General features: G+C 37.4%; 1 protein-coding gene across 1 annotated transcript; it reads right to left on the reverse strand.

Moving 5' to 3' along the window:
* Positions 1-6,153: 6,153 nt before the first annotated feature.
* On the reverse strand, positions 6,154-14,758 carry fam83b (family with sequence similarity 83 member B). The gene is made up of 5 exons (XM_035662975.1): positions 14,621-14,758; positions 11,382-11,855; positions 10,290-10,454; positions 9,178-9,302; positions 6,154-8,793 (listed from the first exon to the last, which is right to left on the reverse strand). The coding sequence occupies exons 2-5, from the start codon at positions 11,829-11,831 to the stop codon at positions 6,813-6,815; spliced, it is 2,721 nt and encodes a 906-aa protein (XP_035518868.1). The 5' UTR covers positions 11,832-11,855; positions 14,621-14,758; the 3' UTR covers positions 6,154-6,812.
* Between the last annotated feature and the right edge of the window lie 2,917 nt (positions 14,759-17,675).

Below are 17,675 nucleotides of genomic sequence, written 5' to 3' on the forward strand. Positions count from 1 at the left end.
TAATTGTTGAGGAATAAAAAATCCTATCGACTACCAATTATATTGACTATTTAGTAAGAAAAAGAACAAAAACAGTATATGCATAATAATTTGGAACACAGTGTATAGGCCATTGTTGAGAGGTCAATCTTTTCTTCTAACTCTAACAATAGTAACAATTATAAATATAATAATAGAAATATGACTAATGATGGTAATGATGATAATGATGACAAGAATGATAACAGCCAGCAGGCACAACCGCGAACCTGCGAGGCGAGAAAGCACAAAAACCCAGGGGAGGATTTTAAGTTAGTAACACGCAGTAATGGGACATGAATGTGTACAGATTGAGAGGGAGAGGTAGCATTAGCATAGCAGCTAATGTCAGCATATTGGTTATTGTGACTATAATTAAACAAGAGATGAGCCTCATACCAATTTGTGGTTGTATTTTTGTGTTTATTTTCCTCCTTAAGGGAAATATATGGATATATAGATTTAAATTAGCTAAGTTACTCCACAATCACCGCGTTAGAGGTCTCTGTCAATCACAGCTTGGCAAATATTTAACAGTATAGTCAACCAAATAATTGCTATATTTGAGCCAATATTGCAGCAGAAATGAATCTGTGATTCTGCAGATTTAGCCTTGTTCCTTTATTCCATTGTATATCTCACAGCAAAAAAAGCAGAACTCATTAGGAAAGAAGCCTCCAGCAAAACAAAGATGTCAAACACAATGCAGGTAGATGTCGCTTCAGCTCACAGGAAGACCGGAGACTAAATAATTGCGGCTTGTTCTGTGAGAAAATATACTAAGATTATTTGCAGTCACGATCGGACACAGCTGTAGTGGTTCTGATATTCATTCTGGATCATACTTTATTATCTGTGTAACACACAAAATGAACGGGCTGCTCTCAAAATGACAAGTCAGTTGAAAAGCTTATTTAACTTATTTATGGTACATGGTTGCCATGACACCACAGTCATTTTTTTCTGCATGAGAAGACTAGATAAAAAAACATTTTGTATTGATTTCTTCAACTTCGTTTTCATCTTCATTTGAACACCTGACAGGACTGAGTTGTTTAGAGTTTACCATCAATAATCTGTCTGTTTTCTGTTGTTCTTCATGTCTGACATGAAACAGCAGCTTTAAAGTAAAGTGCAAAGAAAAACATCGCTTGTCAGCGCTGCTGTGTTTGCACACAGCTATAAAAGGTTGTAACTCATGAGCACTCCAGGTTAAACCTCTTTCATGGAAATTGTAAAATCACACCATTTTTAATTTAGCACTTGATATGAATATAAACAAATACTCCGGGCGTACTGTTTAAATAATTGAAATATGTCACCTCTTATCAGGACACAGTCCCATTTTCCAAGTTTATGTCCTGTTGAATTATTTTAACCTTACTGAAAGCCCAGCTAATTAATTTCCTGCTGTGCTTTCTGGGGCTTTTGTGCACCATATAATGAATATCTGTGATTGAAGCTCCTCACAAACAGCCATGGAACTTAGAACACCAACGATCCATACTGCTTTGACTTTTTCTCTGTGTTTGCTAATGATCAATGCGCCCCGCTAAAGTACCACCGCTGGAATGAGATAACAAAGATGCCTCAGAACTGAGTTAAAAGTCAAGTGTCCATGCATTAAAAGAAAATCACAAATAAGCAGCAATTTATTTCAAGAATAATTCCTTTAGGCTCTAAATCCTAAATCAGCTCAACATGAAGCGAATACATGAAACACTCATTATGAAAAATAAAATAATCCACCAAAGCTTTCCACTGAATGGAAAATAAATCATATAACCACTGATTTCACAACATTTAGCATCCTTTTGATTTCAACTAATATTGCTTCATATTTATTGAAGTCTAAAGAGTAAAGTGAACAATATATATATAGATATCAATTATGATCGACCCACAATACTTGGTTACTTTCATTTGAAACAATACACCTCTGAAACGATCTCATTGTTGAGATAAGTGAAGCAGCCGCACCCAGAAACCTGGAGATGAAATCACGCTGCAGATCTCATGATGTAAAAAACTGATCTGATTGAATCCTTTTTGCTTTCTTTTTCTTTCGTATGACTTTCAGGTTGAGTTTCTCCTCCCTAAGTACACCTACATGTACAGACATGTTGCTTCTATTAATGAAGAGGCAATGCTTTCCACATAGGAGCTTACAGAGAGGAGATAATACAGTTTAAGATGTTTCTGGATGGATGTAAATTCCCTTTATTGTCTTTTAGTATTTACCTGTGATAAAAACCTGTCTGGTACAACTCTTAGCTCTGTGTTAATTATTCATCATTGATTTTTCAGCATTATCTGCTTCATGGGTCATCACAGTGCAGTGTGCCTGCAGGGCTTTTGTTCCTTTACACTGAGTGTGACAGTTGCTCATTTCAGTTTCACATCAGCTGGTTTACCCTTATCATTAATAACAATATCTCACATCAATCAGTGCTGATACAGTAACCCTGCAGTCAGATACTGTATGAAGACCACTCATATGTGCACATCTGTCCCACAAATCTGTAGGATTGGTCCTTGCATAATGATAATAATAATGCCTTTTTTAAAACTTAGAGACATCCAGGTCCAGACGATAATTATATATTCGCAATCAGCTGTTAGTCATTGGTTCATGCTCTCTTGCAGAAGCTCACACAGTAAAATTGTCTCTGTGTCTTTACAACAATATCATACAGCACAACCTATTGTAATCCAACTTTACTGTGTCTTTAATATTTGGTTATATTTCAACGTTTTCTGAACAGTAATGATTCAAGCAGTTACAATAAGAAGCTGGTGGAGACAGAAAGAACTGATTAGTTTTTAACCAGGAGGTGGAGCTATGGAGCATGGCCCCATGTGGTGTGACACACTTTGGACTTCAAATATGTCAGTTTGACTGTTTGAAGAAAATGATTATGTCACATCTGTGGTTATTTTATCAGCGTCTTTTATGTGCCGCAGTGCAACATTTTGTGAATTCTCTCAACAGCTCTATGGGGCTGTAACTGTAATTTAAGACAAAAAACAAACCAAATGTGCTGTGTGCTAAATGCCGTAGAGATTGGATCAACTCTGTGGGAGGAAAGGCAAAAAAGTCTTTGAATAAAACTCAAAATGTCTTAGAGTTTTAGAGAGTAAAGGAAATGTGGTATGAGGGTAGACAGCTCAGTATTTATTATTACAAAAATTATTTTTCATAATATTTAATTTCTGAATGGATTTACAGGATACAATTCAACTTTGTATGTTTTTAGCAGATATAAAAGGAGGCACACCCATTTATTATTCCTTCAAATATCATTTCCACTGCTAAATTCTCCAAAACTTTTAGTAGTAAAAGGACAATGAGCCTGCTGAGGGACTGTGAAAGTCCTTCTTTCCCATCTCTTACGTGGGCACAACAGCAATGCAATCAGGTCACATCTATTCACCCCGGTGGTGAATTCAACTGCTGAAGGTGAGCTGCATTTCAATGAAGCTCACTAGAATGCCAGAAGCATTGTTATGCTCAGTATCAGGAAGGTGGAAGATGTGCTTTAGGTGTATCCAAAAAAGTTCCCTGTCACATTTTGCACTGAGGTAAAGATTGCCATCAAAGCGAGAATGTCTGTAGCTAACCAAGCAGAGGAGGACGCCTTGCATCACATAACATTGAGGCTATTGTAGGTGAATATTTTTCCAACAAATCTCTTCTTGCTCTTAGACGGAGAGGTGAGGACAGGATAGGATTTAGTAGGATAGGATATATTTGAATATTTTGGGATGGGATAAGCTAACAGCTTCAGCTACAGTCACACAGTTGCAGAAGCCTCCTGCAATTCAGCACCACAGCAATCTCCTGTGCATAATGTTGTCTTATTTATCACTATTTACCGCCATCAGCTGTCACAGCGAGGGAATCTTTTCATTTACTGTGGTAAGATGATGCTAATACATAATTCAACAATACCTGCCAGTACTTCACAATAAATGTGTTATAATGTGAAGGTTGAAAAGTGTTTAAAAGTGTTTCATCACCTAATGTGTTTCTCATAGTGCTGCTATTTGTGGTTGAGGGCTTAGTTTAGGTTACAGTATGGTCAGCCACTGTTACTAAAAGCAGATAGATTTTTATTATCTCAAAATAGATTCAGATTTATATTTTTCGGTGTATTTAGCAGGGAAGTCAGCTTGAAAGGAGGAAATAGATTAAAGTTATATCTCCAGCAAAGCATAACAGAATAGGATGGGACAGACAGGATAGGATGAGCTTGAATGACACTTTATATAAAGATACATGCGTACACAAATCAGATATAGTACATACTGTAGAGACTGTATCTTCTGTACAAAAATATAAATCATGAGCATGTGCAGCTGGTTGTGAGAATAGGGGGAAGGAAGAGTCCTTCAGAAATAATAGACAAACTTGAGGAAACAGAATGTGCTCTGCTGTAAATTACATTCTTCATTTCCCTTTATATTTTTATCAGACATTTACCAGAGTGCAAGTAGTTACACTGATATATTTTTTTTTTCGATTGTGTAAAGTAGACCCAGATAAATTCCTTTGTTTTTGCACATAAGCGTCAAACATAACAAGCCTTGAGAACTGTTGACAAAGTATTGAATCTAAAAAGTTGCCCTATATTTTTCATTCTAATGGATGGCCAGTTTGGCCATTTATCTTGAGAAATAAGAAAAATTGGTCTAGAGATTTTTTACTTTTTCAGCTTCAATATCCAATAAAACGCCTTACGACAACAATGAGAGACACCAGACTGGCAAACTGTAGGGGAAGTACTGCAGAATATTGCTTGCCTGGGCCATGACCCTCTTCTCCATATTAATAGGGTATTAATATAAATTGGATGACAAAAGTACAAGTATTTATGTTGATCCTAAATTGTTAATTTATATATCTTTATTCCATGCTCAATTTCACATTAGTTCAATTTCAATATTTGTTCCTTTCACTCATTAATTATGTGACTTGATTTAATGGATGTTGAACAGCTGTTTTTAACCACATATCTACCTATGAATGGAACTAATTACAAGGAAACTCGTAGACTTTAATCACTGTAATTTTCACAGCCATTTATACAAGGTTCATGTCTACTGTTACCAAATACGGCCTCACAGATGGTAAGTTTTGAACATTCAATTATTTTGTGTATTGAGCCTCAAAGTAAGCTTAAAATCTTATGTTTTCAGTTTCAGTAAATCGTAATGCTCTATTTCATATAAAGCCCAGAACCCACACAGCAAGCAAACATTTCCAGATTCATGTATGGTATCTAAAAATCGAAACTTATATTCTAAAAATGAATAAATCTTATCAAATACTATCTCCCTTTTAGTCTTTTGCCATATTTTTCCATCTCAGCTCAGTTACATAAGGTGAGCAGGGCCATTAAATGCTGCCCACAGCTACACAGGTTTGTTTTTGTTTGTTTGTTTTTGACAGTTTATGCTTGCATATATACTTGTACTTTTCATTGAAATTGCTTATGATTCCTCCTCTCACTCATTTTTTATCAAAGCATTGCTAATAAAAGCGTATGGGAGCTCAGACTCCAGTGTCTTTTTCCTCGCGCAATCACCAAGTGAAAGAGAGTTTTTCTGCCAAATTTTCTTTTAGTCACTTTGATGAATCATTTGGGCTGAACTCCACTAGAAAACACGTCATTTATAAGGTTCATCAGTAGATGGCTGACAGAAAGAAACATACCAATCCTCATCCATAATTTTCATCACCTTTCTATCAGCATCAAGAGAAAGTACAGTGAAAGAAGATCTTCTGAGTTAGAAAACATCCACATACAATTTAAATACAGCTGAATACTCGATTCTAATATAGACTTAAAAAAACAAATATTTACAAGATATAATTCAAAGAGATGATTAATCCTTCCAGTTTGTGTGCATATGTTTAACACTGGAGGCAACGTTGCTCTCTGCTTACCCACAAGTCTTTCATATTGATTAAAGGAACATGTACTGTATTTTTCATGAATCTTATAGTGCACATTGAATTTTGCCTTAATTAAGGCATACTGTTCATAGAATGAAAGAAACCCTTGGATGGATGACGTCTATCGCAGAGGACACTACTGTATGTTTTTAAAGGCAGTCACACAGTTTTTTTTTTAAGATTTAATCAAAGACATGCTCATAGAGAGTGAAAAATGGTGCAAAATATTTATTATGAACACATCATGTATTCTAAAATTATTGCAACCCCCATAGCATTCATAAAACCTCTGTCTGATACATACATGACAATGATGTGGTGACATATTGGAATGTGTTTCATCATGTGAAATGGTGTTTAGCTTGCATGCCAATGGCTTTTGCCATGCCTTTCACGTTGACTTACCGACAACATTCAAGCAGAATAATATAACAACAGTACTTTGGCATGTGCACACACCTACACTTTTAGCAACAAATTGCATGCATCGCTGACATTTTGACACAACTGCTACTTAATGTATCCGCAACATTTGTTGACAGCGTTTGAATTTATTGCTTCGGGTTGACGCCAGTGGAGCACAAAAAGACATCTTGAAGGTGGTATTGCAAGAAATCTGCTGCATGTATTCATGTAAAATATATTGTCCTTTCAGTGATGTTCATCACTGCTTCTGTACACAGTAAAATAAGCATAAGTCAAATGTAAACAATGTTTGCTCTAACATTTTCCAAAGTAGACACATAAACAAACACCAGCTATACAAAAATAAACATTCCCAGTCAAATGTGTGTTAGTAGTGTGCAGCCTATGTCTTATGCTAACGCAGATGTCTCTACTTGTTCTTGTGTATGAGATTTCCTACTCTTTGAATGAATTTCTCCAGCTTATTTTCATGGTGCCCTCGTGCAGACCGGGTGAGGTTGTTTTCAATAGCCGCCTCGCCTTTAGGAAGGCTTTTAGTTTTCTCCTGAGAGCGTGTGGTTCCAAAGCTGTGTGCAGAGTGTTTCTTTTCAAGCGCGCAGAAAGGCTCAAATCTGCTGTAAAGGCGGTTCTCGGCACTTTGATCTTTGCGCCAGCTTCCCGTGTCAAGGCTGGGCCTCGCACTTTTCTCACAATCTGCTGGTTTTTTCTGTGTGGTAGTTTTCGGGAGAGAGATTTGCAGTGGATTGTGGTGCTCCTCAGTTCTGAATCGTGGTTTTGAAGATTTTAGATAGTCATCCTCTAGCCGGTTCTTCTGTTGCTCTGAGGAGGACCTGACAGGGTTGGTTGTTCTTTGGTGAAATGTTCCTCGTCCATCTGATACCTTCTCCTCATCCTCAGCTGTTATGGTGTCTGTACTGCAACTTGACTTGAGGCTCTGTGTGTCCGCGGTTCCAACTGAATCCTCCTTTTTTTCTGGTATGTTCAAAAAAGATTTTATTTTCTTTTGACTCTTCTTTAAAAAATGCTGAGAGCCTGTGCTGTTGGATTTCGTTGTCAAATCCTTGCCATTAACATCGAGAGCTGCTGCAGACAAAGTCCTGGATGGTGGCTCCTGCCAGTTGGGTGTACTGGAGCTCTTTGTGCCTGTTATACTTTTGACATCATAATGAGAGACAGACCTCTGATCTGCATTCAGATTTGACCCATACGCTCCATTCTGTGCGGTAATCCCTGCTGTGCTTCTGTTAACTTGCATTCTTGCAAAAGCTCCATACATGTGACCAGAGGATTCATGTGCGTACTCAGTGTTTGATCTTGGATCTGCCACGCTGTGCCTTTTGTGCCAGCTATCTGCCAAGATGTCAGGGTTTGTGATCATGTGTCCACCTTTAGCTCTGCCTAGGCTAGTGTATGCAGACTGGTAAGAGTTTCTACCTTGATCATAGCTTTTGTTATTCCAATTGTCATCAGCTGCTGCTGTTGGATTCCACTGCATGGATGAGTAGTGCAAAGGAGTGTTTGCTGCTGCTAAGGAGCTAACACCAGTAGAAGAGTTGTTCATGTGTCTGTTTGGCTCCATTTGCTCTGGTATGGTGGACCTGAAAACAAGGGAAGACCTCATTCTTCCCTGCATGTAGGAGTTAGCTTTGTCCAGTGATTCAAACTGGTCTAAATAGTCATAAGAGTCTCCATAGGGGACGTCAGGGTTTTTGAGGTAAGACTCAATCCTCAATGTGCGCATGAACGATTTGGATGTATTCTCCAGTGTTGGCATGTTCTGCTGCATGGACTGAACCTGCTTGTCGTTTCCATTGTAAGACTGACGCATGTTTTGACCTCGGTGCATCTGTGGCACTTGTAAATAATTGTCCATGGGGTAGTTGTTTGTTTGATTTCCTGTTTCTCTGGAGATATTCCAGTTACTCGCTCTGGGCCTGATGTTTTGTGGCACATGTCCCTCTTGTCTCTCCCCAGCGTAGCTGTGTCTTTTCAAGAAGTTCATCGCCTCTGTAGACTGAAGGTGAGTCATCTGGTTCGGAACACCCATGCCATTCTCAATCATGGGCCCAAGCTCATTAGGTTCCTCTTCAAAGAGCCTCTCTTCAAGGTTTCTCATGCCAAGTTTCCTCTCGCAGGTCTTCCTATAGACTGTGTCCAGCGTATGCCTCAACTGGTCCCTCCGCTCAATTTTTGGGGCAGAATGAGAATTTGACAAAAGCTGTCGTCCGTGTGGCCCGTTGCATTGGAACAAACCCTCCGGAGGGCACAGTTCAGCTGGCACACTCGACCGGGCGTAGAGTGTTCGAAACTCCTCATCGTAGGACTTCACCAGATGTCCTTTGATGACCTGCACCATGCTCAGATTAATCTTCTCAAATGACCAAGTGAAGCTGAAAACAAACACCAAAACGTGAATATTTCACAAATGTTTTGGGTGAAATTACATTACACACTGCATAGATACAAATAAAAAAACATAATAATTATTTTAAAATATTTCACTCCAGGTCTGAGTGAGACTCTTTGTAAAGAGCTGTGTATATTTGTACTGAAATCATTTTTGTGTCTTTAACTGTTGCCACATTTTCTGGAAACACATTTCACATTCATAAACAAAGTTTAGTCACAAACTGCTTCAAAAGGCATCAATAAGAAATGATGACAGCAATCTTGTAGAGAGTGACAGTAAATGTAGTGCTTTGCTTTATGAATGCATTTAGTTTACACCTTAGTGATCTCAACCACAGCTCCTCTTGTACTACAGTTTAATTTACCTGTATGAGCCATAAATCGCTGTGTGGCAGTCGACTAAAAGGAACTTCTGCTCCATTGCCCCATGAAATTTAGCTCCTGATCGGCAGAGGTAACCCTGACCTTTCACAGTGCGCACCCTCATGTTCTGTGGTCAGAGCAATGAAAGGGAAATGTCAGAAAAGATTTATCACTTTAAAATTTTACAGCAGATGAACATGCTGTGGAGGAAAACATCAGTCTTAACCTTTAAAATAGTTTGTATTCCATGAGTTGTTGCTGGCATGCAACATGAAAGGGTGTGTTAGCGTCTCTTTCCCAGATTAATATTTATGACTCCACCCAAAACAGGAGGAACCAGGTTTTGATTATGTAAGACTTTTTGAACAGTGAAGCTGTAAATAAGTATACTAAAAAGATGTAAACTCATTTGCACCTTTAATGCATGTAAATTTAGGGTCATAGGCAAAGATACAATTGTACAAAAGTTGCCAATTTACACCCCTCAACAGTCTCTCCTCTCTTTACAGTAAAGCAATAGACATTTTGAGAAATTTGCTTATTTGTTTTCCTGCAGAGAATTAGAATAAATCATTAAAGGAAGCTTGGTGTATGAGCTGGAGATGGGGAAACAACTAACCTGGCTCTGTCTAAAGGTAACACAAACCTGCCTACCAGCACCTCTGAAAATAAATCATAAAATGTCACAAAATTAGCAGTTTTTCTGGCACACATTATTTTTGTATTAATTGCAGCCATTTTGCAACACATTAATTGAGTAGAGATCTAATTTATTGATGTGATATTTCAAAATCGATCTAGCTTACTGTGATGTGCTACGAAGGAAAGTGACTCATGCCAGCAGAAAGCTACTGCGTACGGTAACCATGGTGATGGAACAATATCTTTGATCATTGATTGGCAACTTGCCTTAGGCAAGAAAGTGAATGGCAAGTTTTTAATTACCGTTGTTTAACCCTGAAAATACTTGCAAACTTTAGGTTCATATAATGCTAAGTGCTTCATTAAAAGCAATAACAATCAGAAAAACAAGAATTGTAACTGTAATGTTATTTAGAATAAAAATAGTAAGAAATTGACAAAAGCAAATGGATGCTTCAAATCATATACTTACTCTGAGTTGCTGAATTTTTACATCTTGATTTTCAGCCATTGTGAGGAAACTCTTCAGATGGAAATCATCTAAAAGCACGTAGACTGGGACTCCTCTTATAGAGGCATCGACAGCTTCTTTGAATATATCTACATCAGTGAACTTGTCCATTACAATGGCAATGACCTGCAAGGACAAAGTAAATGAATCATGATGAGTTCAACGTGCCAAAGTTGGGTATAGTCCAATTAAACCGTTTACTCACTAAAACCTGTGAATGACCTATTTAAGAACACACTCACAGATATATGATTTATGAACTTGAATATTAAATGTGAGTCTGATGGGTAGAAACGTCAGAGTGAAGTTAGTAACAAAAAAAGAAAGGTTTGCAGTGAGTGATCGATACAGAGAAGGGAAGGAGGGGATAATGATTTATTATGAGGTGTCTGTGAAAATATGTCTGTCCTTGAAATAAACCATGAGAAGTGTTTTAATTATGTAAGAAACATCCAACAAACGTATGTGTACAGGATTATTCAACCATCCAAAAATTGTGTTGACAGAGATGAGACATTGCAGCTGTTGTGTCCCTTGACATTTGTCTCTATGTTTAGTTTAATTTAATTTACTTTACACTGCGCTGTTTGTAATTATTATGAGAGAGAGAGAGAGAAACAAAAGAGATTTCCTCTTTAAGGTGGTTTAATTAAGAGCCGGTGCAGCAGAAACAAGTTGTAACAAGGCAGCAGAATACTAATTGTCTACTAAACACAATTTTGAGCTACACAATTAGTTCATGATTCATCATGACGCAATCTGAGAACTAACTGAGGCGTTGTGCAAAGGATATGACTCTATAATGGAGTGCTAGTAATTTTATGTAGTTCCCACACTGTCTTCTTTTCATGATAAGTTGCAAAACCAGATTTTGACCTCAGCAAACCCATCAGGCACTCCTTACCATTGAAAATTGAGAGCAACAAAGATCTGTGGAACTGCCTTAAGGGGGAAAGGTGATTGTGACATGCTTAACAAATTAAACACATTGGAGAAACAGAATGTCCGAGCCAATTTGCTGCTCTGAGACAAAGCTTTAGCAGGTTTGATTACCTGTCTTGCCTCCTGAATATTCTTCCGGACCACTTCTTTGATGGTGGGGTGGTTTTGTCTTGCTGGATGAAACAGCAGATCTATATTTGTCTGCAGGTTGTCATGCATTGCCTCTGGCCATCCTATGTCTAAGTCTGGTGCGTCCACATCCGAGTGGATGGGCCAGTACGTCCCTGAGGATGATTGGTTGTCTGATGGACCACTGTTTTCCTCTGCATGGTTATGAGGTTTGAGCTGTTCTGCATTTTCAGTGATGAAGAGAAGCTCTTCCTCTGAGAGGAAGCTCCCAACACGCTCTCCCTTTAGGAACTCCGAGTAACTCTCTCTGCCGCTCTTCACCAGGTGATCAATCGCCAGGCGATAGGTTTCCTTATAGTGGGGTTGGATGTAATCCTCTGATTTAAACTCTCCCCTCAAGGACGACAACAGAGAAAACTCTGGAGACTCCATCGCTCCAGAGTGTTTCACTTGTACCTGTCATAGAATCAGAACCACATCTGTAATCAACAAAAGCAGATCAACATTTGTAGACAGTAGTGCAAGTGTTTCTTTATGTACATTATGTAGGTGGATATGACAGTATATACAGTATATACAGTATGCACAGAATGGGTAGATTGTTTAAATGATTGTATTTATGTTTAAAAAATACTTTCAATTTTTCTTTTCAAAAACTGAATTTCAAATTAATGAGAGATTAAGAGATAATGGAGATCAATGCCAATGTAAAAGAATCAGAGAACCTTATAACAGGATGAAAAATGCTGTAAGACTGGCTTTTGTGAAGTCTAAAGAGGCACAGTCTAATGTAGTACATTGAAAGGTCATATTGTTTACTGATTATCATAGCGTGCAATATGCAAATGTCAAGAAGCTGTTACGACACCAAAGGTTGCAATAATACAAGTAAGTATAACTTTTAGGGTTACGTTTTCATGGTATGTATCAGCTAAAGTTGTGTTACACTTTGTGACACTTTATAATGAGGTCAAATGTTCCTGAGAAACAAAACAGGAACTATGTGCTGATTAATAAATAGCCAACCAACAGTTCTTGAGTCACACTGAATCACAGACCCAGACAGACCTGTCCTGGAATCATTGTCAGCAATGTCTCTTCTTTCTCAGGTCCACAAATCAATCTTATTAGCTTTTTACAGGTGCTTTATTGAATCCACCATCACCTTCAACATAACAGCCTGGTTTGGTGCTTTGAGTAACTCAACCCTGTTAACAAGATCATCAGACTGAGCAGCAAAATCAAAGGTCTGGAACTGGAACCACTAAGCAGCGTCTTCTGTGGAAGAGCTAAAATGATAGACTACAGATAGCCTCAGACTCCACGCATACACACACTATACAACCAGTATAGATACAGGTCACTTCCATTCAAGACTAAGCGGGCCGTGTCAAGCTTTAGATTTGATCTGATTTGATTTATAATGATACGTTTCTTGAGAACCGACTGATGAATACTTTAGTGTCTCATGTTTAGATTTATGAGAATATATTGACAGTTATTCTTAATGTATAGTGATTAACTCTGAATCGACTGATAAATGGCACAGAATCGAAATAAACCACTTGATTTAAAGTTATTTGGTAACTACTTGTCAGTTAGCAGTTTGTTGATTTGTTGTTAGCCCTGTTTTGTACGAGCTGAACAGGACTTTATGTACCTTTTTGTAAAGGTTCCAGTGTTTGTTTACATTGGGATTGTATGCACCACGTGTTAAAGAGGTTTCTGTTTTTCAGTATGAGGTGAAAAAACACAGTAATGCGTACTCATAATTTCCATCTTTAACAGTAATATGCATTGTCTTATATGTAAATCTATTTGCATATAAAATACTGCATAATACTACTTCCAACAAGCCATATCATGAAAACTGACTCATCATTATCTGATGTTGAACCTGTTCACATCAGGATTTAAAGGATGACTAGCACTGCGTGCCCAAAGGGTAAATGATGCACCTGTAGTGTGCCTGAAAGTTAAGGTGGAGTATGATTGTGGAGAAGTAAACAGTTTATGTTTGAGCTCAGCTTTTTCAAAAATTACAGGACTGTGAAATAAAGTCAGATTAAAAAAACATAAAATGCATACACAAATACGCTTAAAAGACAATAATTAGGACTCTGTGACATACAAAGTTGACTTTTATAAACTCTTCTAAGCAAGTCCATTCTGGGCTATTTTATAAACATGGCAGTTCAACATGACAGACTCCATGGAAGGTGACCTGCTGAGTCTATAGCTATATAAGGCTCATTCTAAGCTAGCAAAAACATGATAATTCTAATATTCAGGTGATTGCGCACTAATGAAAACATACCTATGACCATTATATTACATTTCTGCCACATGTTACACACTGGACCTTTAAACTGTAATGCATGTAATGCACAATGCTTATGCCGGTGCAAATGGGGGTTCTAATAAACAAACAAACAAGTTAACCCTTTGTTACAAAGGTAACAAATCTTTTTTTTTAAACCTGATAAATGGGAATAGAACCGGTTTTTAGATTTAATTTAATAGTTTTATTAAAAAAAACAACCTTTGAAATGCAGAGCTATTATTGGTATTATTATAAAACCTCACAAACCTCACTAGATAAAAGCAAACATAGTCAGACATAAACAGGTGACACTATTGATTTACAGATAGAAGCTTTACACACACCTGATTGTCTAAAGAGCAGAGAAACAAGTTTGTTTTGTCTTTCTTTCTGTACGGTTGACAACTTGGTATGGGAGCATTTCACTTTCAGGTGAGATTCACTGCCAGTAAAATGTAGCTTTCACTAAAAATAAATAGCTCAGAGTATAGCAGTCCCCTCCGGTTTGTTTTCAGGAAACATTTCTTGGCTCTTTTACAGACTCTGCTGTTATGCTTGTAATCATATATTTACATTTTGAACAAGGTTTTGGATGTCAAACCTTCTGCCTATGCCTTATTTAAATAGATATGTCAAAACTATAAAAGACACATTGAGCAGCTGTTATTGCAGCATATTTAATCATAACCTACAATACACATCACAACCTTGTATAAACAGGACATTTATGTATGCATTTTATCGCAAACCTAACACTGTGTAGAGAATTCATTTAAAAGCTGAGGCGTTTGATATTCTTACAGAGCCACTGCTTCTTGTTTAATGCTTCTAAAAGGGTTAAAAAGCACAGCGAGGTAGTCACAACACCATGATCTTATGCTCAACAACAGTAACTTACATTTAGATTGTGAACTTTGTGAAAATCCTCTTGACTGCTCCCAGAATATCCTGCTTAGATTTATGTATGGTCAGCTCATGTCAGTATTTGGAGGAGCTACTGTCTGCCAGCTGGAGGAAACAAAGGACAAGGAGGTGTCTCAACATGATGAACAGTCTGCAGATGGAGGGTGTGGATTCCAGTTTTGACATGCAAAATGGTCTGGCTCGAAACTTGTTCACAGGCAGCCATAAACCTGTTTGAGACGCTTGGCAACTCCCCTGCTCCCTTCAGGGACAAAGTTCACTCTGACGAAAATCAAGATAATGACAGACATAAAGAGGCTTTATTGAATAAAGTGTTTGGTGAAGTGCTGTGACATTTACACGGACTAAGACAATATGCTTGTACTTCATTGGCTTTGTGTTTCTTGTGTTATCAGGGGACAAACGTGGTTTATAAGACACATTGAAGTGACACATTTGTGTTGCATGCTGATATTTCCTCAAACTTAGTTAAACCAGGGATCACTGGTGACTCTTCTTACTTCAGAAGTGACTGAAATATCAGGGTGGGCCAATCCAAACTGTGGCTGAGACGCAGGTGTTCTTGCATCTGTAGGGAGAAGACCAACACCTCTCATTTCCATGTAAATGTACCCATATAATTTTAGATGAAGAAGAAATATTGGAAATTTAGTGAGATTTCTCTTATTTATTCTTCTTTCAACCTTCAATCTCGCTTACAGGAGGCTGTAAATGAAACATGTGTATTCATGATGTTGCTGATGTCTTAGCTTTATTTGTGCCGTCTGGTGAGCTTTCATCAAGTCTTTTGAGAAACTGGTTCATTATGCAACACTGACATTCTCACAGGGAAAAGCTACAATCACACAACTAAACAAATCCCCTTTAAGACCAAATTTATGAACAGGGTAAGTGTGGCCTCATTCAATGGTTGAATGGTCTATTAAAGTATTTATGAATAAATATTTTGTATTTATTGTACACAAATACTGTGAGTGGCAGCTTTCCAGGGAGGCAAAAATAAATACTGTATCACGGCTTTGTGAATATAACTGTTTAACATTTTTATGACTTTGTATATGTTTTTGTTATTCAGTGTGTTCAAATAGAACATATTCTTATAGTAAATATTTCCACTGTTGGCTCTTAAAGCCACTATAGCCAGCGCTAAGAGGCTAGACAAAATTATTACTGGAAGAAGAAGAAAAAAAAAAACATATATTGCTGTCAGCATGACACACTACACAGATCTGAGTTCAGTAGCAAGGCAGAAGAGGGGCTAGAAAATAAGCCAATTGTCATAGTAATTTAGCTTTATACCTGATGCCCTGAAGCACAATCCACATCGTGTCAGGGGCTTTTCATAAAATATTACAAACTACCATCAACTCTAAATTACATTTCTGCTACATTTCCTTCAGATTCAAGGAGAAATCAAATAAGATTAACTGAACAGTCAAATGAGGTAAATGAGTAAATATAAAGTAATAATTACTTTATATTTACTATATTGTGTGTGTGTGTGTGTGTGTGTGTTTCTCAACTGAGCTCTCACAATACAATGTTACTGCTTCGAAAGTGTTAATTACACACCATCAGTCCCCGTAAGGCACTAGTGTGACAAGAAAAGTTTTTTTGAGTTTGGGTGTTGTCCAGGTTCAGTGAATCTCCTCAATCAGCTACAAAGCATTTCTCAGGTCAATCCAGGTTTGTATTTTATTCAGAGGCTTTAACATTTGGCACCACTATCTGTAGCATATATGCGGTCAGAAGATTATTATCGCCCATTTCCTGTATGTATGTAAATATGAAGCTACAGCCACTTAGCTTAGCTTAACATAAAGAGTAGCCCTAATAAGATCCACCAACTAGCACTTCTAAAACTAAAATCTTATATATTCTTTTGTTTAATCTGAAACAAACAGTCCAAAAACAACACAACAATCAAACTATAGTTGTTTCCCACTGTTTACAGTTTGTACACTAACCTGCCTGAAGTTTCATATTTACCGTTCATCAGTGAGATATCAGTTTTCCTAATTAACTTCCTGCAATATAGCCAATAAATGCATTTGACAAAATGTCAAACTATTCCTTCAGGCCTCTTCCAACAGAGTAAAATCATTCTAATTACAGACAAGAGTGTTTTTAATCTGCACAATGAGCTAAAAGCTAATTGATTAGACTCTGAGGAGATGTTTCTCAAACAGCCTGGTAGACGGCATCACTAAACTCCTACAATCATATTTGTTGAAAGAATATTGATAGATAATCAATTAACTTTACATTGTTGTCCTTTTTTTTCCTTATCAATAATTAAATCTATCCATTGCAACTTTACTTAATGACTGTCAGAAATATATATAAAAGGTCATTTATCCTAGGTTTGAAGTCAGGAAATGAAATCACAATTGTATGATAATAGTAATAATAATATCATATGATAATTAAGGCAAAAATATTGTAATAGGATAAAAAATGAATTTGCAAAAGTGGATGTTTCCTGCGTTCTAATTAAGTTCCCTTTCAAATGACTCATTTACTGGGAAGGATTCACAGGAAACTATGGAAATGCAATGATGATATAAAGTGCGTGATATGTAACGTGTAGACACTCTGCTCCTTTATTAATACTGAAACACCTCTGGTTGTTCCACGGTGCTTTGCTTGAAAAGAGCCACGAAGAACAAGATATCTGCTTCATTGTTCAGTTGTGTCTTGAACCTGGGTGTGTGTAGATTAAGTAACATATGCATTAAGTCAGGGAGTTTCTTTTCCTGAAGCAGCCTAGCTGTGAGTCACCTTTTGTGATACCCAATCCCTGCTCCATGCAGTTGTCATGATCAGTTCCTCGGGCTGTTCTTGGCTCCTGCTGGCAAGTCTGAGCAAGTTGTTGTTGTTCTTACAAGCTAAATGCAGGACTGACATTTTGATAAACATGAAAATACTGAGGGGACAGATCAGTCTCAAAGGCACTTAACAATCTTTAATCATGCCAACAGATTTGTGTTCAAGCTCTGTTTGTGTTTGACTGTCAAAAACATATATTT

The sequence above is a fragment of the Morone saxatilis genome, unplaced genomic scaffold, assembly GCF_004916995.1.
Source record: "Morone saxatilis isolate NCDOM2014 unplaced genomic scaffold, NCSU_SB_2.0 Contig19, whole genome shotgun sequence".
In the NCBI taxonomy this organism is placed as follows: Eukaryota; Metazoa; Chordata; class Actinopteri; family Moronidae; genus Morone; species Morone saxatilis.

What these genes read in the sequence shown, in the direction of transcription:
- fam83b (XM_035662975.1), bottom strand. Translation starts at nt 11,831, where the DNA reads ATGGAGTCTCCAGAGTTTTCTCTGTTGTCGTCCTTGAGGGGAGAGTTT. An exon ending in ATATTCAGGAGGCAAGACAG is followed by an intron (nt 10,455 to 11,381) that starts GTAATCAAACCT and finishes TTGTCCTTGCAG; the next exon opens with GTCATTGCCATTGTAATGGA. An exon ending in TAAAAATTCAGCAACTCAGA is followed by an intron (nt 9,303 to 10,289) that starts GTAAGTATATGA and finishes CTCTGACCACAG; the next exon opens with AACATGAGGGTGCGCACTGT.